Below are 25,752 nucleotides of genomic sequence, written 5' to 3' on the forward strand. Positions count from 1 at the left end.
CCTATTCCTGCTGCTCTCCCCCCTTCAAGAGGTGGGAGGGGAAGAAGAGAGTGAGATGCTTACAGAAACTATGACACCCAGAGGGAAAGGACAGTAAAACTGCTATTAGCCAGTTTCCAGCAAGGTGGCGCATCTGGAGCGCTGGCTGCCAATACCCAGAAACCCTCAGTCCAAGAAGCTAAAGTCCCAAATTTGTTCCCAAGCCTACCTCTCACATGCAAAAAAAAATAAAATGCTAACCCTCTGCCTCTTAAATATGCACTTTTCATTTGACCTGGCAATTCCTCCTTTCTCTTCCAACTTAATCAGAACCAGTACTGGGCTCCTGGGACCATGAGCCTTCACTCACAACTACCTGGGAATAATTCCCCTATTTTAACCGACCCTCCATCTCACTGTTCCTATTCTGCTCATTGAAGTTTATGTGGCGCTGGTGCACGGAGCCCATTCAGAACCTCGCGTCATGGGCTCCAAGTCCAGCTATTAGGTGACAACTTCATTGAAAACTGCAGTTCCTCCTCTTCCTTCCCCCAGCCCGCCCAAGCGCTGTGAACACTGCCTCCGCAACCCCCAACCCTCCCATGGTGTGGAAGAACTGATCCGAAAATCCAATTGGGGACTGGATCGACCCTAAATATGTACTTTTACTAAAGAAAGGTAACAGCTACGCCTACAGAGTCATTGCAGGTTGGCACTGTACAAACAGAAGTCTTAATGTGCTATGTGCTAATGCATGTTTTCATTAACACCTGGGTTAACACTAACGTAGGTATTAACGTCCATATACTAAGCGCATTAAAGCACATTATTTCCATGCATGTTAGCACAAAAAAAACCGAAAAGAATATCTGTGTGGCAGATGTTATTATAGCTGTTGCTGTAAACAGGGCCATTAGCCAGGGCACACATGGTCATATGATCAGAGAGGGAGCGAGGATCTCCTCCCTGGATCCCAGAAGGAGAAAGATTGTGAGTTCTGGGCTGGGATCCCCCACCCCCCAGTGCTGGAGAAGAGATACAATGAGCACAGGGCCTAGAGGAACACAAAGAGTGAGTATGGGGCTGAGGAAGCCCCTCCCTGAGATCCAGGAGTCTACGAACACAGGGACTCCACTTCCTGGGACCTAAGAAGCTAAGGTCACAGTGAAGACCCTGGGATACCCTCTTTTAGGTCCAAAGGGGAGAAAGAAACCAGTAGAGACCTGAGGATCCCCATTCCAGGATGAGACAGGAGTCAGTAGGGATCCCTTCCCTGAACCCCAAGATCAGAGAAAGTGGTTAAGAGAGGGTGCCCTTCAAGTTTTTCTCTGTCTCCATCTGCTGGGAGGCATAACCCACAGTCTGGACTGATCCGGGTACGTACAGGGAACAGTAAATCCGTTTCACTAGAACAGAGAGTAAGCATAGGGCCTGCAGAGAAGGAAGGAAGTGTTCAGCCAGGGATCTCAGTAGAGCACAGGATTGGGAATCCCAACTCTGGGAAACAGGAGAGTCAGAGAATCAGTGGATGCTGAGCCAAGGATCAGAAAGTGGCATGGGGTTGGGTATCCCCTCCCTAGGACTCATTAGAGACAGCGAACAGTGGCCAGAGGTCCTTTCCCCAGACACCTGTTTTATTTAATCTTAAATGGCTTTCACTACTCAATAGGGTTCATTGTAAGGTTGCTTGTCTTGCATTCAAGGCTATTCAGGATTTACCTCTATTTGTCAGTAAAATCTTCTAAATATTCTCCAGTTTGGCATTTAGGGTCAGGGAATGAGTGCTTTCGATCCATACTTAGCTGGAACTAGGTCTTGGGCCTTAACATGTAGCTCCATGTATGAACACTTTATCGATAGAAGTGAAAGAGAATAATTAAAATTTAGGCAGCTTTTGGAGGCTCATCTGTTTCAAAAAGTGTTTAACTGTGCTGTTTAGTAGTGAGCCTGCCTATATGAACAACTATTTGGGGAATTTTTAGTTTTACATTTCATGAATTTGGTCTGGTAGTTAGTTTTATTATTTTAGTCTTTGGTGATGTTTTTTTGGGCATTTCATTTTTAGTTGCTTGTTTTTTTTAATCCTTTGTATTTTTTTATTATGTATAATTTGGCTCTGTTTGTTTCTTATTAAGGATTTTCCAATTTTTGTTGTGCATGACCAAGGGCACCAAGATGGGCAATTACTAAATATAAACAAACAAACAAATCCAGGAGAGGGTACATGCAGGAGTCCTCTCCCCAGTATTCAGGAGAGCCAGTGCAAGTATTCAGGAGAGCCCATCTCCAAGCCCTTCTGTGACTCCAGGACCTAGGCGACAAGCGAGTCCTGGGATCACTGGGGCCCCGGTTTGTGGATCCCTTCCCCAGGACTCGGAAGAGTGCAGGGGTCTTCTCCCCTGGCACACGTGGTATCCTGGGTTCAAATGATCCCTTCCCCACGGCTCAGAAGGCAGCGATTCCTGGGATCACAGAAGAGCAGAGCAATGGGGCTTTATTTCCTCCTAGTTTACGAGACAGTAAGCGCGACAGGGTAGGGTCAAAGCGAGGAGTTGCATTGCATCGCACTAACAGCGGGCACGGCAGTAGGGAGGTCCTCGCCAACCCCCTGCAGTGCTCCGCAAAGTCGAGTGGAGGACCGGGCCTGTTTGGTGACAACAGCGAAAGAAGCAGCTACTCGGGACCGGCTGCCCCGCGGGCCCCAGCACAATCCCTTTCCCCGCCTCCGGGCGCCCTCTAGCCAGCGGAAGTGGCACTGGAGGTGCACAGAGATGGCGTGACTCGCCCCCATTCTCCCCGACGGATTAGGGGAGCGCCGGGGAACAGGAGCTCTCTCCCCCCCCACTACTTCCCGCTCCGTTCCGCAGCCATGAACGGCAGCGACGGCCAAGCCGAGGCCTTCCCGCCCGGCCACTGTAAGTGTGGGGGCTGCGGCACGCCGCGCGTGAGCGCGCGCTTTCGGGCCCCGGAACCTGGCTGAGGCAGAGCGCGAGGCCCCGGAACCTGGGCCTGGGAATGCCTCGCGCTTCCCGCACGCGCGCCGGCGCTCGCCGTGCAGGCTGGGGACGAGCGTTCGCAGCGGGGCTGGAGGCGGGAATGGCTTGCCACATAAACCCGGTTTAGTGCACTGCAGTAAAGAAAATCTGAGGAGGTTGCTGGGAGTGTCCCTTTTTACCGATAGCAGGGTACTTGACGATTAAAATTAGTGCTCGCTCTGCTTTGTTTTGTATTTTTTTTAACTGCTTTTTTGCATGCTGCATCCCTATGGAGAAATATGTTTTTTGCCATAAGGAGCTGCAATGCAAATTACCGTCTAGCTCTGCTGTAGCGCAAAGCTGTGCCAGTCCGGACTTTTCACTCAGTGCATGCATGGACTTGTAGTTCCCGTTCCTTAATTAAGAAATCTGAATTACATATCCTCGTTTTCAAAGAGACTGAAATCGCGCCCAGCTCAGCCTCGCCCTGCTGACATGGAGCCAGTGGCTAGCCAGAATTGATTTTTTGGGTGGGCACAAGGTTAATATAGGTGGGCTGTAGGCATGCAGGTCTACTAGTTGTTTTCTTATTGATAAATAATTCCATATACTGCACCCTAGAATGGCTTTCTAAGTAATTTGCAACAGGCATTATGCATCATGTATGAACCTTTAAAATAATTTACCTCAATTATTTCAAGCACTTACCATCATTAAAAATTCCTTATTAATCAGAATTTATTTTATATCTATTGCAGTTTATAAATGCACGTATAGAAAAGAATCAGATCCAATCATGTAATAAAACAAAAATTAATGTATTCTTTCATGAACCATCTTTGCAAAAAAACAGAAATCATCATAAATACAATAAAATATAATTATTCATCAGAACAGGTGCAGCGCAGAGCTAGGGCAATTCACATTACAACTAACATGAAAAAAAAAATTCTAATTCTGGTGTCACCTCAGCAAAAAATAACCCTCCACTGCTATTTTGTGAAGTAACACAAACTCTTGCAAAGAAAGAGGCATCTAGAACCTTGCCATACCATATAGTCACAGCACTGACTCTCAGGATTCAAATAAAGGCAACCTTATGAAAAAGCAGCAATGCAAATACTACACCAGGCCCTAGAACATTAATACATCACCTACTGGAATAACAGAACAAGCTGGACTACTACTCCTGGAAAACTACACCCTAGCAGAAAAACTGATTTTCGGTCACACACACACACAGGCAAAACAGAGACCTATCTTTACCTAATATAGAAATAAGAGACCACAAATTAGAAACAGAAACATGCAGATAAAACCAAAATAGCCTGAGAAACTAAAGTTTCTGAACAGTGGAATACTTAAGAAAGAGCAAAATACAAAAATATAAGAAATGCACATTCCTAAAGATGCCATATTTAAATTGCTCATATAATCAAATACTTCTTTTACGTTTTTTGACGATTCAAATACTATATATTCAGGAGGACGTCAAAGAAAGTCGTGCTTATAAATATTTCTCTTTATAGAAATCCCAATGTCACAAAACACTCTTATTTTTCATGAACGACTTTCATACCGCTCTACAGTATTCTTGAGCATTGCCGCCCATTTGCTATACTGCTTAGAGAGCCATCTTTAATCATTGGTCGGTCGTATAATGTATTTTATCCCTTTTTCTTTTTTTATCTTTTTCAAAATTATGGTAAAATTCAATTTTATCGCTTTTAGTTCTTTCTAGAGATATCAAGTTATGGGTACGTCCTTTAAACAGTAGAGCCCGGTTTCACTCGGGAGATAGCAGAGTTCGGTCCAACGTAATTATGTTTCGTGTCCCAGCTGCCCCAGTGACCTCTCTGGTATCAAGTTCGCTTTGCCGGTACTTCAGATGCCAAGGGATATATTCTCAAATTTCTTGTACGAGAATGTTTCTAAAATGACAAAATATTATCACAACCACTTTAATGGAATTATACTTTAGCTTCCTTGCAAGACGTAAACTTACTCAACAGTGGGCGTTATAATTACATTCCCGCGGTGCGGGAGAAATATCCTGCTACATTGTGTGTATGTGATCTCTTTTTATGTGCATGCTCATAAGTTGATTCAGAGGCGGGATGATCTTGATTGTGCCCAGATGAGTGCAACTAAAGTCAAGAAATGAAATCACATGAACTGCGTCCACTCGATTTCGCGATTAAGCCCATGTGGAGAGACAGTGTGTAGTTGGTAAATTCACCACTGTTCATTTTGAAGGAGCCGTTTCACCCCATTCCCTCTGCGCCAATGTTTTGGAACATATCGTAGAATGGTCCATGTAAGATCTGCAAAGACATGCTGCTGTTCCTGACAGTGGGCAATTAATGGTGCCTCAATTTTCCCGGTTTTCAGGCAGCTTTTATGTTCGGTTAACCTGGTTCTAATGAGTCTTTTTGTCATTCCAACATATGTCAGCTCGCAAGGGCAGAAAATTGCATATACCACATATTGGTCGTGACATGAAAAGTTTCTTGGTAAGTTTATATCGCGGCCAGTGGCCAAACGAATTGTGGTCTTAACAGATTTCAAAGAGCAAAAACTACAGCCTTTACATTCTGAATCACTCTACACTCTGAATCAACCTATGAGCATGCGCGTAAAAAGAGATCACATACACCCAATGCAGCAGATTTCTCCCGCACCGCGGGAATGTAATTATAACGCCCGCGGTTGAGTAAGTTTACGTCTTGCAAGTAAGCTAAAGTATAATTCCATTAAAGTGGTTGAGATAATATTTTCTGTCATTTTAGAAACATTCTCGTAAAAGAAATTTGAGAATATATCCCTTGGCATCTGAAGTACCGGCAACGCAAACTTGATACCAGAGAGGTCCCTGAGGCAGCTGGGACGCGAAACGTAATTACCTTGGACCGAACTCTGCTATCTCCCGAGTGAAACGGGGCTCTACTGTTTAAGGGAAGTACCCATAACTTGATATTTTGAGAAAGAACTAAAAGAGATAAAATTGAATTTTACCATAATTTTGAAAAAGATAAAGAAAAAGGGATAAAATACATTTACATGACCAATGATTAAAGATGGCTCTCTAAGCAGTATAGCAAACGGGCGGCAATGCTCAAGAATACTGTAGAGCGGTATGAAGGTCGTTCATGAAAAATAAGTGTTTTGTGACATTGGGATTTCTATAAAGAGAAACATTTATAAGCACGACTTTCTTTGACATCCTCTTGAATATATATATAAATTGCTAACATCTCAAAATAATTTTTTTTTTTACCTTTGTTGTCTGATCTTTGTATTTTTCTAATCAGTTGGTCCTGGTCTCTTTATCCTATTTTTTCCCTTGTCGCTCATTTCCTAATTCCTTTTCAGTGTCTTTCTTCTACTACTGTCTTCTTCCACACACACACACACACACACTTTCTCTCACAGACTCCCTCACACACTCAAGCTCTCACTCTCATATGCTCATCCCCCCCACACACACACAAGCTCACACTCTCTACAGACACACATACAAGCTCTCACTTTGTCACCCCTTCCCAGGCTTACATTCTATTAACACACAGCCACACATCCAGGCACCCATTCTCACCCACGCACTCAAACCCAGACTCCCATTCTCACCCACACATACACACATTTAAGGTCCCATTCTCAACTACACTTACACACATTTAAGGTCCCATTCTCACACACACATACACACATTCAAGCACCCATTCTCACCTACATAGTCAAGCTCCCATTCTCACCCACGCATACACACATTCAAGCTCCCATTCCCACCCATGCATACACACATTCAAGCACCCATTCTCACCCACAAAAAAACCCAGGCTTCTATTCTCACCCACATACACACATTCAAGCTCCCATTCTCACCCACACATACACCATTCAAGCTCCCATTCTTACCCACATATAAACATTCAAGTTCCCATTCTCACCCACGCCTACACACATTCAAGCTCCCATTCCCACCCACATACACACACATTCAAGCTCCCATTCTCACCCAAATACACACATTCAAACTCCCATTCTCACCCACACATACACACATTCAAGCACCCATTCTCACCTACATAGTCAAGCTTCCATTCTCACCCACAAACAAACCCACGCTCCCATTCTCACCCACACATACACATATTCAGGCTCCCATTCCCACCCATGCATACACACATTCAAGCACCCATTCTCCCCTACATAGTCAAGCTTCCATTCTCACCCACAAACAAACCCAGGCTTCTATTCTCACCCACATACACACATTCAAGCTCCCATTCTCACCCATGCATACACACATTCAAGCTCCCATTCTCACCCACATACACACATTCAAGCTCCCATTCCCACCCACATACACACATTCAAGCTCCCATTCTCACCCCTGCATACACACATTCAAGCTCTCATTCCCACCCACATACACACATTCAAGCTCCCATTCTCACCTACGCATACACATACACACATTTAAGTTCCCATTCTCACCCACATACACACATTCAAGCTCCCATTCTCACCCATGCATACACATACACACATTTAAGTTCCCATTCTCACCCACATACACACATTCAAGCTCCCATTCTCACCCATGCATACACATACACACTTTCAAGCTCCCATTCTCATTCCCATACACCCATTATCATCCACTCATACACACAAGCCCGCGCACAGCTTCTGGTTCCGCTTCCTCCCCCCAGCAGGAAGATCTGTTGGCCTCTCCTGCTTCCACCGGCCTCCTGCTATCTTCGGGCCGTACGGCACACCGATCCTCCTACTTGGGGGGGAGGGGGAAGAAGTGGAAGCTGTGCGTGGCGCTTCTGCGCCCCCCACCCAAACAGGAAGATCGGTGGGCCATACGGCCGCAGGACTGCTTCCCCATGAGTGCCGTGCAAATGCACGGAATAGCACACCAGGCCTGGGTCCTCTTCGCCATCGTGGGGATGGGATCCCGCGACGGCCTTGCAGTTCCGTTGCCAGTTGGCTGGGCCTGGGTCCAAATTGGGTGGGGAGCTGCCCACCCAGGCCTACCTGTGGCTACACCACTGCATGGTGTAGCCACAGGTAGGCTTGAATAGCTTGAATAGAAATAGCTTGAATAGAAATGAACCAAAACATTTGTGATTGCAGACAGCTGCCTCTTTCCGGAGTTGCTAAGTGACCCAATGCAGAGACCTTTGGGCCAAACCTGATTTGTGAGCTTATGTCCCAGGAATAAAATATATATATACATATATTCCGATCTCTCTCTCTCTATAAGGTAATACCTTTTAATTGGACTAATTTAATATATTTCTTGTCTAGCTTTTGGGAACTAATACTCCCTCAGTTAATGTCATTCTTTGCTCAATCTATTCTTATCAGAAAATATTGAATCATAAAAGGCATTCCATATGGCCCAGTTTGTGGCAGTCAAAAAAACAAATAGAGTGTTAAGATACTATTAGGAAAATAATGGAAAATAAAACAGAATATCATAATGCCTCTGTATTGATCTGTGGTGCACAAGCTTGTACTGTGTGCAGTTCTGGTCACTCCCGTCTCAAAAAAGATATAACAGGGTTAGAAAAGGTACAGAGAAAGGCGTCCAAAATGATAAGGGGGATGGAACGGGTCCCCTAGGAGGAAAGGCTAAAGAGGTTAGGGCTCTTCAGCTTGGAGAAGAGACGCCTGAGGGGAGATATGAGAGAGGTCTATAATATCCGAGAGAAGTGAAACAGGTTATTTACCCTTTTAAGTAGGACTAGGGGACGCAATGAACCCAATAGAAAGCACATTTATAACAAACTGGAGAAAGTATTTTTTTTCACTCAGAACACAAACTGTGGAATTTGTTGCCAGCGAAGTGGTGAAAGCAGTCAGTGTAGCTGGGTTTAGAAAGGATTTAGACAAGTTCCTGGAGGAAAAGTCCACAAAACATTATTAGCCGTGTAGGCTTGGGAAACGTTATCCCCGGTTATGAGCAAGAAGGATTGGCTCTGTTTTTTGGGATCCTGCCAGGAACCTGTGACCTTGATTGACCATTGTTGGACACGGGATGCTTGCTTGATGGACCTTTGTTCTGACCCAGTATGGATTTTCATATGTCCTTAATGATAGTGTGAAGGGAAGGAGGAAAGAAGGGGTGCTTGGATGGCTGACTGGAAGGTGGAAGGTGGTATAGTTGTATGGCTCATAATGAGTTAAGAAGCTCAGGTCTTTGCATCCTCTTTGAGTCAATTCCGATCATTTTAATTTCAAAAGTCTTATGTTCCTGGATTATTTTAAATGTTCTTTTCTTTATCCTGATCATAAAGTCATTATTGTAGTGGTCTGATTCCCAAGGTGCTCCCCCATGGAGGCATTGCCTTGGTCTTCTCTGTAGTGCTGATATTGTGTCTGTGTGAATTGACTCTTGCCTTTAATGTCTGGCCTGTCTCGTTAATGTATCGTACTTCTTCACATTTTCTGCTCTAACTAAGCTAGCCCAGTAAACAGGTATCACCTTATATATTTTCTTTTTGTTAACCTTTATTTTCCATACATTCAAGTGAACTAACATGGCAGCCACACTAGATCCCAATGCACTGTGGAATTTGCATCATCTGAAATCAGCATCGCAGATACCACGCAACAGGATGGGGTTGTCATATCCAGGATTAGCCTAAAAATCTCCCTCCTTGAACTGGGTCACTTGGCCGCTCTGCCCATAATCTGGGTATGCGCCCTCAGGCATGGCATATTGGCCATGGAACTGCCCTTTGGCAAGTACACGTATCATGCCTTAGTCTGCTGTCACAGATTACAATTTTTGTGCCGTTCTTAGCTTTGCAATTATTTTTTCTAGCTGTGTAGGTGCTATAAAGTCACATGCCTAAGTGGTTAAAAACCAATTACATCTTAATTATTAAGCATTGCAGCAGAACACAGAATTTCTCTTTTTTCTACCCTTGGGATTTATGTTGGAAGTGGGTATTGGCATTGAGTTTAAAAAAAAAAAAAGGATTAATGGCAGCTCATGGGGTTTCTGACGTTCATACCATAGGCTTAAATTTGTGTCACTCAGATGCAAACGCCTTCTTTGGCCTGCTGGACACAAATTTGGATGTGAATGATGCTTAGCGAGTACCAAGGCTCGTTATGGTGATGTGGGGGAGGGGTGCTGATGGGCGCCCCAGCAATGAATCAGGTGAGCCTTGTATTTATGAAAACTTTTGTAAGGCTTTTGTTGTTCTTTCTCTGCTTCCCCCCCCCCCCCCCTTTCCTGCAGTCCCTGGCGGCACTACGGTTCTCGTGGAGCTCACACCTGATATTCACATCTGTGGCCTTTGCAAGCAGCAGTTTAATCACCTGGACGCCTTTGTTGCTCACAAGCAAGGTGGCTGCCAGCTGCCCAGTGCCGCAGCCACCAGTGTTGCTAGCACTGTCCAGTTTGTGTCGGAAGAAGCAGTGCAGCTTACGCAGCCTCAAAACCCAATCAGGACAATCACTTCAGAGACCCAGACCATCACGGGTAAGGTATAAAAGCCAGCGCCCAGCAGAAAATACATCAACAGAAACAGGCAGAGTGGCACTTTCTTCCTGCATGCTCATATTTTCTGGAAAATAAAATAAAGGCCTCATAAGAGCAATTTTCTCACTAGTCTATGCCAGAAACATGAGAATAATGTGCAATACACTAGTTCCATGAGCAATGATAATCCATATGCTTTTCTTTCATTCTACATAAGCAGGATAATAATCAAAGGGATTTCTGAGGGCAAAGTAGTGCTTTACTAGCAGAAACAGCTCTTCAGAAAACTGTGCAACTGATATGCATGTACCCTGTGGGGTGGATTTTAAAAGGGTTACGTGCGTATATTACGTGCGTAACCGCTAAAACTTGCTCCTGCGGGCGCCAAGCCTATTTTGCATATTTCAAGCCCCGGGACGCGCGTATCTCCCGGGGCTTGAAAAAAAAGGGGGGGGCGGAGCCGGAGCCTCCAGGCACAGCGGCCATTTGCCGTTATGCCCAGGATCGCGGGCCGGCCATCGGCTGGCGTGCGCAACCTACGCCTGCCCAGAGGCAGGCGCAACTTATAAGATAAAGGTAAGGGGGGTTTTTAGGTAGGGCTGGGAGGCAGGTTAGGTAGGGGAAGGTGGGGGTGGCGGAGGGAACGGAGGAAGGCTGCACGACTCGGCGCGCGCAAGTTACACAATTGTGCACCCCCCTTGCGCGCGCCGCCCTGGATTTTATAACATGCGCGTGTGGCTGCGCGCACATGTTATAAAATCAGGCATACATTTGTGCGCACCGGGTTGCGCGCACAAATGTACACCCGCGCGCACCTCTTAAAATCCGGCCCTGTATGCGTGTTCAGAGGCATTCCAGGGGGTGGAGTCTGGAAGGTTTGGGACTTACGTGCTTACCTTATGAGTTTAAATGCACCTGCATTCTCTTGGCAAAAGTGCATGAGCCAAATTGTCGGTGTAATTATGTGCATGGAGTTAACGTCACTACAAATTTTTTTTTAAAGTGAACTTGCTTGCATTGACAGTTGGGTGCATAACAACCTCCAAATTTCTATGGTCCTATTATAAAATTACTCCTTTAGAATTAAATTTAAGGTGGCTGTTGCCTCAAGCTGGGTCCCTTGTGTAGAGTACCAGAGAGATCAGGCCTGCTTTTTTCACTAGGGCTTCTAATGTTAACATACGTTCATAAGGATTGGCTCTAATTGAGCTGGAAGTTGGAAACAGCCAGGCCAAAAAAACGAATCCCCTCAACTTTGTTCTATATACTTATTGGCATGAAAAAAGATTTCATTTCTTAAAGCGATGTGAATATTTGTCTAACTGGAACTGGACCGAGAGCCCCAGCTCCCTTCATACAAGCCATTTTAACTATGAGTTTATAGTTTGAGGGCTTGTAGGAAGTGAACTGGGGCTTGCTGACCTGAGCTGGATTTGGTCTGGTGACCTAGAAGTGAAAAGCCCCTTAAACTTGTACCAGTCTTCAAACCCTCACAGAAATAACACCTTTTTTTTTCCCCCACTGTGACATAAATATTTCTGCCTGTAGACAGCCTGAGTGGCTAAAGGGAACAAAACTGTTTTCATAATATTCAAGTACATTCTAATGGTAAAAATTAACTCCCCTGTCTGTTAGTCTCAGCTCCAGATTTTGTGTTCGAGCACGGCTATCAAACGTATCTACCCAGTGAAAACAGCGAGCCTCGGACAGCAGCTGTTGTGTCCGCGCCACCCAAATCTCGCTCCAGAAAATCCACGGCCCTGCTTGCGCAAAAGAAACTTGACTGCTGCTTCCCAGGTAAAGGAATTAGGTGTAGTCTCCTTCATCCATTCCCTCCTCCGATCCAGACCACCTCACGGCGCAGCGTGCGCAGCGAGAGATTATTCTGTATGGATTATTCACGTCTCACGGTGGGGAGCGGCTGCGCTCATGGAATCTCAGAAGAGTCACGTTCAGATTTTACTCCATGCCGGTTTCATATGAAGGAGCTGGGTGAAGGATCCCAAAGAGCCACAGTTTGCGTCTGAAGCTCAGGTTGGGGATAAGCCATATTAACTCTCCATTTGTCTGTCCAGGTTCTGTGACACCCACCCGCAGAGGTTGACTGCATGCGTAATTCTGAAGTGATTATAGCACCTGTTGGAATGAAAGGGTTAATGTGCACGTTAGGGCTGAGGACCAGGCTATCCAGGTTTCAGTCTTGCCTCTCCCCACTGGCTCCCTGTGGGATTTGCATTGCTTCTCAATTCTTTTTTTAAATTTTTTTTGGATACGATCAAAGCGTAGCGTCAGCTTATAGTTCACTGATATGAAAACAGCCATTTCTGACCTCTCCCCTCCCCCCTCAATCACATGGCAAGGTGGGTGCATGTCAGGTTTAAAAGCCTGTTGTAATGCAAGCTTGAGATTTTGTGCGTATGAAAGGTGCCATATAAATTCAATGCATTATCATTTTACTTAAAAATGTAATGAAGACCTAGTATCTTAAGCAGTGCTTTCATACTAGCAAATCAACTTATACTGTTCAGGTAGGTTGTCAGTCAACACTGATGACCACTGCTTTCCATGCTGTATTTTGCTGCCATTCAGCTTTCAAAAAGAATGAAGAGAAGTGAAACATTATTTTGGAAATATAAAGCTTGCTTTGTGGTAAATTTTAGTTTATTTTTTCAAGATGATGTATTATCAGAGACTCGTACCCATCTCTGCCCCCCCCCCCCTCCCCACACACACACAGCATTTTTCCCCCAGGAGCAAAAGAAAGAGAAATAAGAACCCTTGGGACGGATAATCTGTTTTATCTACGTTAACCTGCATTTGACACAGGAGTGCCATGTGGTCTAAGCATCATCTGCAATCTGTAATTTCAAACATAACCTTGAGCTGATAACTCACGATTCATATTCTCAGTCTCCCCTCAGGGGGTTTGCTTGAGATTATATTTTACAAGTTGATGCCTGCCACTCTTGTTGTGCCCTAGGAACAGCATTATCCACTCGGAAGCCAAAATACAATCTTCCACCTTATTTGATGCAGAATTTGTCATTCTTAACTTGGGTAAAATTGTGACATATGGTATTTTTTCATGGAGCATAAATCTGATTTGCTTTTATACTTATTGCTCACCTTTTTTTTTTTTTTTAACAAAAATATGCACTCCAAGCAAGTAACAAAGCAAAAAATATCATAATATAATCAAGCGTAAATACCAAAAATATAAAATAAATATACACCAAGCATTAACATATACAATAAAAACATCATAAATACAATACACGTATGAAGAACATAGCCCACCCAATCATTAATGCAATAATAATCAAAAGCAACCTAAATCCCAGTCATCCAACCCCCTGGCCAGATGGTAAAGCCCAGTCACTCCCAAAGGGGCCCTGGCAGCAGGCCCAGCCTCATGATTAGACAAAGATGACACGGTAGCATGAAGAAGGGGCCAAAGTTATTGATGGATACATTTCCGTAATGTGATGAGGAGCTTACTTTCCTTCACTACCAAATGAGAACCCAAATACCATGCAAGGTTGACCAGGCTTGTGATTTCCAAGGTGCAAGGCCTTACTTCAGAGAGATTCTAACGAGTTTCTTACAGCATTGTCCGTACCTGCATAACAGTTTACCTGGTGTGAGGCTTTCCTGCCAATGGATTTTTGCTTTCCTGACTTCCACCCCTCTACCTTATTTTTCATGCAGGTTGCCAGTTCAAGACTGCGTATGGCATGAAGGACATGGAACGGCATTTAAAAACTCACACAGGTGAAGCGATCTTGTACTGAACCGAATCGTGAAAGGTCCCTCTTTATGGTTTCTTGATTTGCAGTGCTGTGTGTAATGCCAAATAGCAGTGCCCCCCTCCTCCACATAGTAGCATTCCAAGACACCATAGGGAACGGAAATTTATTGCAGCAATGCAGAAGAAATCCCGGGGTTTGGGGTTTTTTTGCAGCATGTTACAAATTAACTGGGAGCCCAAGACAATTCTTGATTGTTGCTCCCAGCCCACCCCTATCCCTCTCCATTTCTCTCTTTATATCTTAAGCTGCATGCACCCAATCCCTGGATGGGCTCTTTGGAAGCGTCATCCAGTTGACGGTCAAGGGCATCATGAGGAGGAGGAGAGAGAGAGAGACCGAGAGGCCAGTTTTTCAACTCCAGTCTAGTGCAGCCATCATTGGTTGGCTTAAAACTGGGATAGTTTTTAATTGGGTAGTGAGCAGGAAGCTCTGATGCTTCTTAGCAGTCAGGAAATCCAGTCTGTGGTCTGCTCGGAGGGCTCAAAGCATTCAGGTGCACCTCCAAACCAGAGTTGCTACCTCATCCTGGTCAACCCCCACAGGCCGATTCACTACTGCGTCTGTTGCATCTGTGCGGCGTTAGGTTCTGAGTTGCCTGAGCAGGAGTGCAATGCCATGCATGCAGGGGGACAAAACTAAACGCTGGGTTGCCCTGTTCAGATTGACCTAGGCGAGGTGGCCACCCTGCTTCCAGCCCTTATACAAGTTCAACCAATCCGCAGGTCAAATTTGAGGCCTCCTGTGCAGATTGGGCATTGAATGTAACCAGCTTCAAACCTTGCTCTTTTACCTTTGGCCGGTGAGCAATTAATGGTTCATTTCTAAAAGCACGAGGATATTTTGATGATTGAAAACAAGATTTTTTTTTTTTTTTTTACCCCACAAAAAATGTCAAACTTAACTAAGAGATCATGTCGATCTTATGAGACTCGCATTGAAGGGCAAGTCCCAGCCCAGGTATTTGTTAGAAATGGTCCAGTTGTAGGATCACAATCCACGGCTCGGGTTTAGCCATTCCTAAAAGAATTTTAATTTAATGTATACAAGTATAATTATATGTTTAGTTTAAGTCCTCATTTTGGGGGCTCGTGCAGTGGCGAGGGGAATGCGGATTCAGCCGGCTGCGCTCGGGCTTTCCTGGTGACGGCAGCGGGTTCTTTGCGTTTCCGCCCACAGGGGACAAGCCTCACGGGTGCGAGGTCTGCGGGAAGTGCTTCAGCCGGAAGGACAAGCTGAAGATGCACACGCGCTCCCACACGGGGGAGAAGCCGTACAAGTGCAAGGACTGCAGCTACGCGGCCGCCGACAGCAGCAGCCTGAACAAGCACCGGCGCATCCACTCCAACGAGCGGCCCTTCAAATGCCAGATCTGCCCTTACGCCAGCCGCAACTCCAGCCAGCTGACGGTGCACCTGCGCTCCCACACCGGTAGGTCCGCGCCGAGACTTTCGGGCCCCCCCCCCCGGGCGCTCACCCTACGGGACCGAAGATGTGCAAAATTGAGAGAGAAGGCACTTTTTCGCCGGGGTTACCAGCTTGGCTCCGTTTTTTCAGGATAGGCTGATCCGGTCCTGTCTTGCCCCCCTCCCCCGTTGTGTGCTTGGGCAGTGCATTTCCTCCCCTGAGGAGGACAGGATTACAGGTGCCCCTACATGCAATGTGGTTAAAGAAGGAGTGGATCGATCTGTCAGGGGTCGACGGAGCCTGCTGGTAACCCCGGGCATGGTTGCGGCTTGTGTACACGGCCAGAATACGCCTCTCTGTGTGGCTATGGAAACCGTACTGTGTTTGTTAAAGTAATTACTTCAGTCCTGGCTCAGATTAGAAGTGGCACATCCTCAGTAAAGAGAGCAGCTGACTTCAGTGCCTCTACCGAGTAGGCTTTTCTTTATAGATGGCCTTAACTGCTCCTTCCTTTGCTTCCTGCCTAGTCCTTGACTCGTTAGCCACCACTACCGAGCTTCCAGACATTCACACAGAACTAAAAGACAGCAAATTATAAGGCAGCCAAATGACTTTATGATAGAAAATAAACACCATTAACAGGTAGAGCTCTCTATACTGAGATTAGTGTTTTTAGAAAGTGAAATTTCAAAATATGTTAGGGGAAAAAAAAAAAGCGAATTAACGGTCCCCAGGAGCTATGAACAGGTCTGGTTTCCCAGTTGACCAATATGTTGGTTGACCATCAGCTAGAGCCATTGCATGCAAATCAGCATCATGAATATTCATTGCAGCTGTGGGGCCCCTGGCGCATCATCCTGCCTGCTCAGCTGCACGGTCCAGGGGGGACCCTACTGTTGCCAGTGCCTCCTGGCTCCCAGCTCAGACCGACCGGCAGAAACGGTCCATCTTTAGGAAGTGCTGTTATTGGGTCGGACCAGTGGTTCATCAAGCCCAAGCCACTTGGAGGTACCCAACAGTCCTCCAATGGGGATCTCTTGCTTTTTCCCAGAAGTGGCAATCTTCAAGGTTACCTGGCCAGTGGTGGCTACTGGACCTGTATGCCAGAAACTTGCCCGGCCCCTTTTTAAACCCAGTACTGGCCTTAGCCCTATCATTTCTAATTCGTCTGTCACATTATTTCTGTAGTACAGCCCAGGCTCTCTTTAGCTCCAGCCCCTGAGGGATGCAGACAGCTGTGCTTTAAGGATATCCACAATGAATACTCATTACGTCTGTTTGCTTGCCTGCAGTCTAAGAACAAGGTTAATTTTCATATTTTTGTTGAGCTGTTAAGTGCCTGCGTGTGGCACCACAACACGTGGTTATCGTTTGAACAAAAGGACCCTGGCATAGGGGGTTTCAAAACGTTTCCCCTGAGGATCCACTTTGAATTATAACAAAATCTCAGGCCCACAGAAAAGAAAAGACAACTTCCAAACCTTTGTCAACATGTGACGGGGTTTCTACACCCTTTGATCCTCTGTGTTGTCTTGATGTTCGCCTTTTATACTCTTGGACCATCTGGTTGAGTGTCTCTAGTGGGTGGGGAAACGACGCTCTCTTTCTGTCCAGAAATTTGCGAAGAGGAATCCCTTCGCACGCTGTCCGCACTCTGCACTTTCGAGCCTAGCTGTCACCGCGCAGCCCGCGCGCTCGCTCCTCCCCGAGAGGTGCAGGAGCAGAGAATGTTGCGTGCATTAAAGGTTAAATAAATAAATAAATAAATAAGGAAAGATCCCCGTGGCCCGCTCCCTCTACCCCCCGCCTTCTCCGTGCCAGTCCTTATTAATCTCTTGTTTTAGGGCACATCAAGGTGATAACTAGAATTTTGCTTCCTAAGCTGCCACAATCCATCTTATCCTTCAAAGGTCAAGTGTAATACAGTAACAGGCTCTGTGTTCCAAGAGCTTGTCAGCAGAAAAAAAAAATAAATTATTAAAAAAAAAAATAATAAAGAGAGAATATACACCTGCCATCACACAAACTTTTCAGCAACGCTTGCAGCTTTCTTTCACCCTGTAATAACGTTTTTATTCTTCCCTTGTCCTCCAAAAAACCCACAGGGCTAGAACACGCTACGTTAAAATCTTGGGGGGCGGGGAGCAAGGTTCATATGGATGCACGAGCCTATGCCAAGGAAGTAAAATTAGTGGAGAATAAACCCAAATTATAAAACTGATTTGGGCAACAGGAAAGGGTCTGGCTCTTAAGTCCAAAAGAGACAAAAAAAAAAAAATAAGAGAAAACAATTTAAATATGCCTGGCTTTAAGGCCCCCCCCCCCCCCTTTTTCTGTGGAAGCTGACGGCAGATTCTGCTGCAAAAAAAAAAAAAATCAGAATTTTCCATGCAAAAAAAATATTTCAAGCAATGTGTTATGTCCGTAAGTGTAAAATATGTAAATAATTTGCTATTTAAATTGTGGAAAAAAAAACTTGAACTGGACATGGGAGGGGAGATGTTTCTTTAGCTCCGTAAGTAACGCAAACCGTGTTGCTGGGGTCCTGTGGCTATTTATAGGCCGTGCAATCATTGGAGCACATCAGATTGTCTTTCAACGCTGTTATCTCGTGGTTCAGGGATTTTTGCTACCAGAAAAAAAAAAAAAAATCATGCAAGTCATAAATCGCACAAAAAAGCCAGCGGGAAATGGGCAGAAATACCCACAGCGTTCTTTGTGGAATTTTTTTGGGGTTCCACAATTTTTTTTTTTCCTTTCTAATATTTTTTTTTCCCTTCCCGAGTTTGCAGGAAATTTGCGGGCAGATTTTAAATGCCCGGCGCGCGTATTTCCCGGGGGTTCACGCTCGGGGCCGGGCCTTACGCGCACCGGGCGCGTTTTCAAACGGGCCCGGCCACGCGTGTAGACCCCTGGTATGCGACTAAGTGCCGGGCCCGGAGAAAGGGGGAGGGAGCGGGGCTTGAGGCTGCCGGGACAGGGGCCGTTTGCTGCTGTGCCGGGGAAGTGCGCGCCATCAGTCTGCCGGCGCGCGCGCGCGAGTTGCTTCCGCTCCAGCGGAGCGGTAAGCAACATAACAACAAAAAGGGAAAGGTAGGAAAAAGGGTTTAGGGGGGTGGGAAGAGGGAGGGGAAGAAGGAGGGAGGTGGGGGTGGGGGCAGGAAACTGGGAGTGGCCCGATCTCGGCGCCGTGCATCCCTTTATAAAATTAGGCCTCCCTGCACGCGCCGCCCACACACGCGCACGCGGCCCCCGGATTTGATATAAAAGCGGCGCGTCCATGTGTGCACTCAGGGAAGCGCGCGCACATTTTTAAAATCTACCCCTACGGCCTGTGTATATATTTAATGGTGGATTGTATCCTGTTGCTGCTTTTCTTAATTGTGGAGGTAATGCGCAGTAATGTCACTTTCTAGACATAGTAATGACGGCAGAAAAAGGCCAAATGGTTCATCCGGTCTGCCCAGCAAGTTTATTATGGTAGTAACTGCCGCTCCGTGCAGGTTACCCCCAAGCCTTATGTTAAGGTTACTAATGTTAACAGTCGAAACCAGGCAAGATGGGTGAGCAGCTTGCTTGATAATTCAGGCGATGCTGCTTGGACGTGCTTTGCTTTTGTACGTGGCAGTAGAAGCAGTCCTGGGCTTTTTCCTTAATGTCTGCGTATCAGTGCCCCAGCCCGGAAAAAGTCGGGGCCCAGTGTTGGCTGTCGTCTGAATCCAGTTCTCTTTTTTCCCCTCTGTCATCAGAGTGGAGCGTGATGATGCCATTGAGTCAGTCGTGTAAGCTGATTGGTTAAGGGGCGTCATCCCTATGCCTGCTGTTAGGGGCAGCGGCTGCAGCTCTGTGCAGGTTACCCCCATGCACTCTTTTCTTAATTTCCAACTCTGGCCTTTAGGGATTCACAGTGTTTCCCCCATGTCTTTTTAATTCATTTACTGTTTTCATCTTCACCACCTCTTCCGGAAGGGCATTCCAGGCATCCACCACCCTCTCTGTGAAGAAATATTACCTGGTTTTGAGTCGTCCCCCTAGGAGTTTCATTTCAAGATGCCTAGTTCTACTGTTTGCTTTCCAACTGAAAAAGATTGAAATTTGTGCATCATTAAAACCTTTCAAGTATCTGAAGGTCTGTATCATATCTCCCCAGCACCTCCTCTCTTCCAAGATGTGCATATTCAGATCCTTCAGCCTCTCCTCATAAGTCTTCCAATGTACACCCCACACCATTTTGGTTTCCCTTCTCTGAACCGCCTTTATGATGGCTTCACTATAGCAGGCTTATATACCAGTCAGGTGAAAGGAGCTGGCGGTCCGAGCAATATTTTAGACCCGAGTGTTTCTCTAAAAGTCCATTGAATGTGAGGATCCTGCGGCTTCCGCCTCTGGGAGCATACGTTTTGTACCTGCAGCTTCAGGGCAATTGGTGAGGTCAGTTTGCTGTAAAGTGACTTAACCTGAGCTCCTGTGAGTGCTAAACGTCATTTCAAAATTGTCCTCTTGCTATCCACTGCCCACCCGATCAGTTGCCAGATTCACAGAGTCTGATGTGACCTCCACTTATCCAAGCTAGCAGGATAGCTGAGAAATGGGTACAATGATCTTTTGTGTCCTTCTATTAGTGGCTTGAGTGACTGCGGTTTTAAGGACCTTGCTTTGTCCATTCCACTGGGGATTCTTCAATAAATCTCTCCTTCTGCCACTTTTCCCAACAATAATAACCTCTATAAATCTCTCTCTTTTTCCCTCTGTCTTTCCAGCAAAGGTGCTGTCCTTGGTGATGTTGCTCTGATACACCTGGAAGCAATAGCCTGGAGAGATTTATACAGAACTTCACAGAGGGGGATAGTAGGGTCCAAATCATGAAACCAGGCCTACTCAGCAATGGTTAATGTAAATCCATCACCCTGCAGTGGGCCAGTTAGGTACACGGACAAATGGAAGGTGTGAGCTAAACATTTTTATAAGCAACATAACAAAAGAGTTGTTGAGGAAATTTGGACAATCAGGAAGGAGTGAAAAACACGAGGAGGGTTCTAATGAAGCTCAAGAAATGGTCTGAGGTCTAGCAGCTAAGATTTAATGCATTTAGGATGCAAAACCCAAGGGGAAGATACAGTATTAGAAGTGAAATTCTTCCAAGCACAAAGGAAGCGCAGGATCTGGGGGTGATTGTATCTCATGATGTTAAGGTGGCCAAACAGGTGGGTAAAGCGACAATAAAAGCCAGAAAGATGCTTGGTTGCATAGGGAGAGGAATAATTAGCAGAAAAAGGGAGGTTATATTGCCCCTGCATAGGTCCCTGGTGAGACCTCACGTGGAATAGTGTGTACAGTTCTGGAGACCGCAACTTCAAAAGGATATAAGCAGGATGGATTTGGTGCAGAGGGAGGCTACCAAAATGGTCAGAGATCTTCATTTTAAAGCATATGGGAATAGACTTCGAGATCTAAACGTACACCCTGGAGGAAAGGTGAGATAGGGGAGATATGATAGAGACATTCAAATATCTCAAAGGTTTCCATGCATAGAAGGTGAGCATTTTTCAATGGAAAGGAGGCTCTAGAATGAGGGGTCATGAGATGAGGTTGAAAGGGGATAGACTCAGGAGTAATCTTAGAACATAAGAATATGCCATGCTGGGTCAGACCAAGGGTCCATCAAGCCCAGCATCCTGTTTCCAACAGAGGCCAAAACCAGGCCACAAGAACCTGGCAATTACCCAAACACTAAGAAGATCCCATGCTACTGATACCAGTAATAGCAGAGGCCATTCCCTAAGTCAACTTGATTAATAGCAGTGAATATACTTCTCCTCCAAGAACTTATCCAAACCTGTTTTAAACCCAGCTATACTAACTGCACTAACCACATCCTCTGGCAACAAATTCCAGAGCTTAATTGTGCGTTGAGTGAAAAATAATTTTCTCTGTAGTCTTAAATGTGCTACTTGCTAACTTCATGGAATGCCCCCTAGTCCTTCTATTATCCGAAAGTGTAAATAACCGATTCACATCTTCTCGTTCAAGACCTCTCATGATCTTAAAGACCTCTATCATATCCCCCCTCATCCGTCTTTTCTCCAAACTGAACAGCCCTAACCTCTTCAGCCTTTCCTCATAGGGGAGCTGTTCCATCCCCTTTATCATTTTGGTCGCCCTTCTCTGTATCTTCTCCATCACAACTATATCTTTTTTGAGATGTGGCAACCAGAATTGTACACAGTATTCAAGGTGCGGTCTTACCATGGAGCGATACAGAGGCATTATGACATTTTCCGTTCTATTAACCATTCCCTTCCTAATAATTCCTAACATTCTGTTTGCTTTTTTGACTGCTGCAGCACACTGAGCCGACAAATTCAAAGTATTATCCACTATGATGCCTAGATCTTTTTCCTGGGTGGTAGCTCCTAATATGGAACCTAACATCGTGTAACTACAGCAAGGGTTATTTTTCCCTATATGCAACATCTTGCACTTGTCCATATTAAATTTCATCTGCCATTTGGATGCCCAATCTTCCAGTCTTGCAAGGTCCTCCTGTAATGTATCACAATCCACTTGTGATTTAACTACTCTGAATAATTTTGTATCATCCGCAAATTTGATAACCTCACTCGTCGTATTCCTTTCCAGATCATTTATATATTATATTGAAAATCACTGGTCCAAGTACAGATCCCTGAGGCACTCCACTGTTTCCCCTTTTCCACTGAGAAAATTGACCATTTAATCCTACTTTCTGTTTCCTGTCTTTTAACCAGTTTGTAATCCACGACAGGACATCGCCTCCTATCCCATGACTTTTTAGTTTTCTTAGAAGCCTCTCATGAGGGACTTTGTCAAACGCTTTCTGAAAATCCAAATACACTACATCTACTGGTTCACCTTTATCCACATGTTTATTAACCCCTTCAAAAAAAATGAAGCAGATTTGTTAGGCAAGACTTTCCTTGGGTAAATCCATGCTGACTGTGTTCCATTAAACTATGTCTTTCTATATGCTCTATGATTTTGATCTTGAGAATAGTTTCCACTATTTTTCCCAGCACTGAAGTCAGGCTCACTGGTCTATAGTTTCCCAGATCGCCCCTGGAGCCCTTTTTAAATATTGGGGTTACATTGGCCACCCTCCAGTCTTCAGGTATAATGGATGATTTTAATGATAGGTTACAAAATTTAACTAATAGATCAGAAATTTCATTTTTGAGTTCCTTCAGTACCCTAGGCTGCATACCATCTGGTCCAGGTGATTTGCTACTCCTTAGTTTGTCAATCTGGCCTACTACATCTTCCTAGGTTCTCAGTGATTTGGTTCAGTTCATCTGACTCATCACCCTTGAAAACCATCTCCGGAACTGGTATCTCCCCAACATCCTCATTAGTAAACACAGAAGCAAAGAATTAATTTAGTCTTTCTTCAATGGCCTTATCTTCCCTAAGAGCCCCTTTAACCCCTCGGTCAACTAAAGGTCCAACCGACTCCCTCACAGGTTTTTTGCTTCGGATATATTTTAAAAGGTTTTTATTATGAGTTTTTGCCTCTATGGCCAACTTCATTTCAAATTCTCTCTTCGCCTGTCTTATCAATGTTTTACACTTAACTTGACAATGCTTATGTTTTATTCTATTTTCTTCAGATGGATCCTTCTTCCAGTTTTTGAAGGATGTTTTTTTGGCTAAAACAGCCTCTTTCACCTCACCTTTTAACCATGACGGTAATCGTGTTGCCTTCTTTCCACCTTTCTTTATGTGTGGAATACATATGGACTGCGCCTCTAGGATTGTATTTTTAAACAATGTCCATGCCTGTTGCACACTTTTAACCTTTGCAGCTGCACCTTTCAGATTTTTTTCTATTTTCCTCATTTTATCAAAGTTTCCTTTTTGAAAGTTTAGTGTTAGAGCTGCAGATTTGCTTATTGTCCCCCTTCCAGTTATTAGTTTAAATTTGATCATGTTATGATCACTGTTGCCAAGTGGCCCTACCACCGTTACCTCTCTCACCAAATCCTGTGTTCCACTAAGAATTAAATCTAAAATAGCTCCCTCTCTTGTTGGTTCCTGAACCAATTGCTCCATGAAGCAATCATTTATTACATCCAGGAACTTTATGTCTCTAGCAAGTCCTGATGTTACATTTACCTAGTCAAAATTGAGGTAATTGAAATCTCCCATTATTATTGCACTGCCAAATTGGTTAGCTTCCCTGATTTCTCTTAGCATTTCATCATGTCTGACCATTTTGTCCAGGTGGATGGTAGTATACTCCTATCACTATACTCTTACCCAACACACATGGGATTTCTACCCATATAGATTCTACTGAGCATTTAGTCTCTTGTATGATCTTTATCCTGTTGGACTCTATACCCTCCTGGGCATAAAGTGCCACACCCCCACCAAGTTGATCCTCCCTATCATTGAGATTTTGCCTTTTGCCTTTTTCCTTGTTTAGTTCTTGCCTTTTGTTTTTAGTTTTTGCCTTTAGTTCTTGCCTTTTTAGTTTAGTTCTTGCCTTTTGCCTTGTTTAGTTCTCCCCCTTGTTGTGGCTCCCCCCGTCCCTGTTCCCTGTATTTCTCTTAATTCAGTGTAAACCGATATGATGTACCCACGAATGTCGGTATAAAAAAGTTGTTAAATAAATACATAAATATTTGTACCCTGATATAGCTCTGTCCTATTGGTCATCCTCCTTCCACCAGGTCTCTGTGATGCCAATTATGTCACTCATCATTTACTACTGCAAAAAAAGTTTCAATGTATGAGGGAAACTGTAAAATACAGTATTAAATTCTTACTTAATTATTAAAATCTCGGGAATCGGTATCAGAGGGATTAGTGCTGCAATCTCCTGGGCTCTTGCCCACAAAGGGCTACAACCCGTGTCATATACGCACTCGTTGTTACGTGATTTATTTCATCCCTTTTGGTATATTTTTTTGTTTTTCACTTCATTAGTGAAATCAATTCTAAATATTACCCTTTTAAAAAATACCCTTAAGTGAACTCTATATTTCAATGCGACTTATCTCATTTTTTCTTTTTTGACTAATATTTCTGACGTCGCCCTCTGCGTTGCTTCTTATTGTTGACTGCCTTGCCTTTTTTTTTTTTTTTTTTTTTTTACTGACATACACTCTAACTCTCCCATCTTACTTCTTAGACTTCTGGCATTGGCATACAAACATTTCAAAGTGTGTTTTTTGTTTGTATTAATAACCTGCTTTTCAGCTGATAGGGATAATTTGGAAATCATTAGCTCAGGTGATTTTTTACATATAGGCACATGGACTATGTTTGCTTTTAATGGAACCTCTCTGTTGGGATGTCCTAACTCTCCTGTTTCATTAGTGTCCTTCAAGGATACATTTCTCCGAACCATGCTCTGCTGAGTGACTGTCGGCTTTCCCTCTTGTTCTAGTTTAAAAGCCGCTCTAGGAAATATTTCTTTACAGAGACTGTGGTGGATGTGTGGAACAGCCTCCCAGTGGAAGTGGTGGAGAGAAAAACAGTATCTGAATTCAAGAAAGCATGGGATAAATTCAGGGGATCTCTAAGGAAGTGATGAGAATTATAATGCTAAATTAATTGGACGGATGGGCAGTCTGGATGGGCCATCTGGTCTTTTTGTACCATCATGTTTTTATGTTTATGAATTAAAAATTATTCTTATTAAGAACATAAGAACATAAGGCTTGCCATACTGGGTCAGACCAAAGGTCCTTTAAGCCCAGTATCCTGTTTGCAACAGTGGCCAAGCCAGGTCACAAGTACCTGGCAGGGATCCCAAGGCGTAGATAGATGCCAAGCTGCTTATCCCAAGAATAAGCAGTGGATTTCTGCAACTCCACCTTAAGAATGGTTTATGGACATGGTCACGGACTATCCACTGGTGAGCTTGTCAACGGATCACAAATCCCCCCTGAAGCAGATCCAAACGAAGCATGGAGCCATGGTGGGGAACTTTATAAGGCTTTTGCCTCACCACGTCAGTTACTGGGTTGTTTTTTTTTATGGACTTTAATTTGAGTTTCAGCTCACTTTGGGGCAGATTTTAAAAGCCCTACGT

The 25,752-nt window shown here is 44.6% G+C and overlaps 1 protein-coding gene across 1 annotated transcript in view; it reads left to right on the forward strand.

Moving 5' to 3' along the window:
• Positions 1-2,444: 2,444 nt before the first annotated feature.
• The window catches only part of ZFP64 (ZFP64 zinc finger protein), a 33,102-nt gene continuing 9,794 nt past the window's right edge, over positions 2,445-25,752 (forward strand). The window contains 5 exon segments of the mRNA XM_029612524.1: positions 2,445-2,894; positions 10,222-10,464; positions 12,100-12,261; positions 14,173-14,235; positions 15,450-15,701. Coding sequence (XP_029468384.1) covers positions 2,849-2,894; positions 10,222-10,464; positions 12,100-12,261; positions 14,173-14,235; positions 15,450-15,701 — 766 coding nt within the window. The 5' untranslated portion in view covers positions 2,445-2,848.

The sequence above is a fragment of the Rhinatrema bivittatum genome, chromosome 8, assembly GCF_901001135.1.
Source record: "Rhinatrema bivittatum chromosome 8, aRhiBiv1.1, whole genome shotgun sequence".
Taxonomy (NCBI): Eukaryota; Metazoa; Chordata; class Amphibia; order Gymnophiona; family Rhinatrematidae; genus Rhinatrema; species Rhinatrema bivittatum.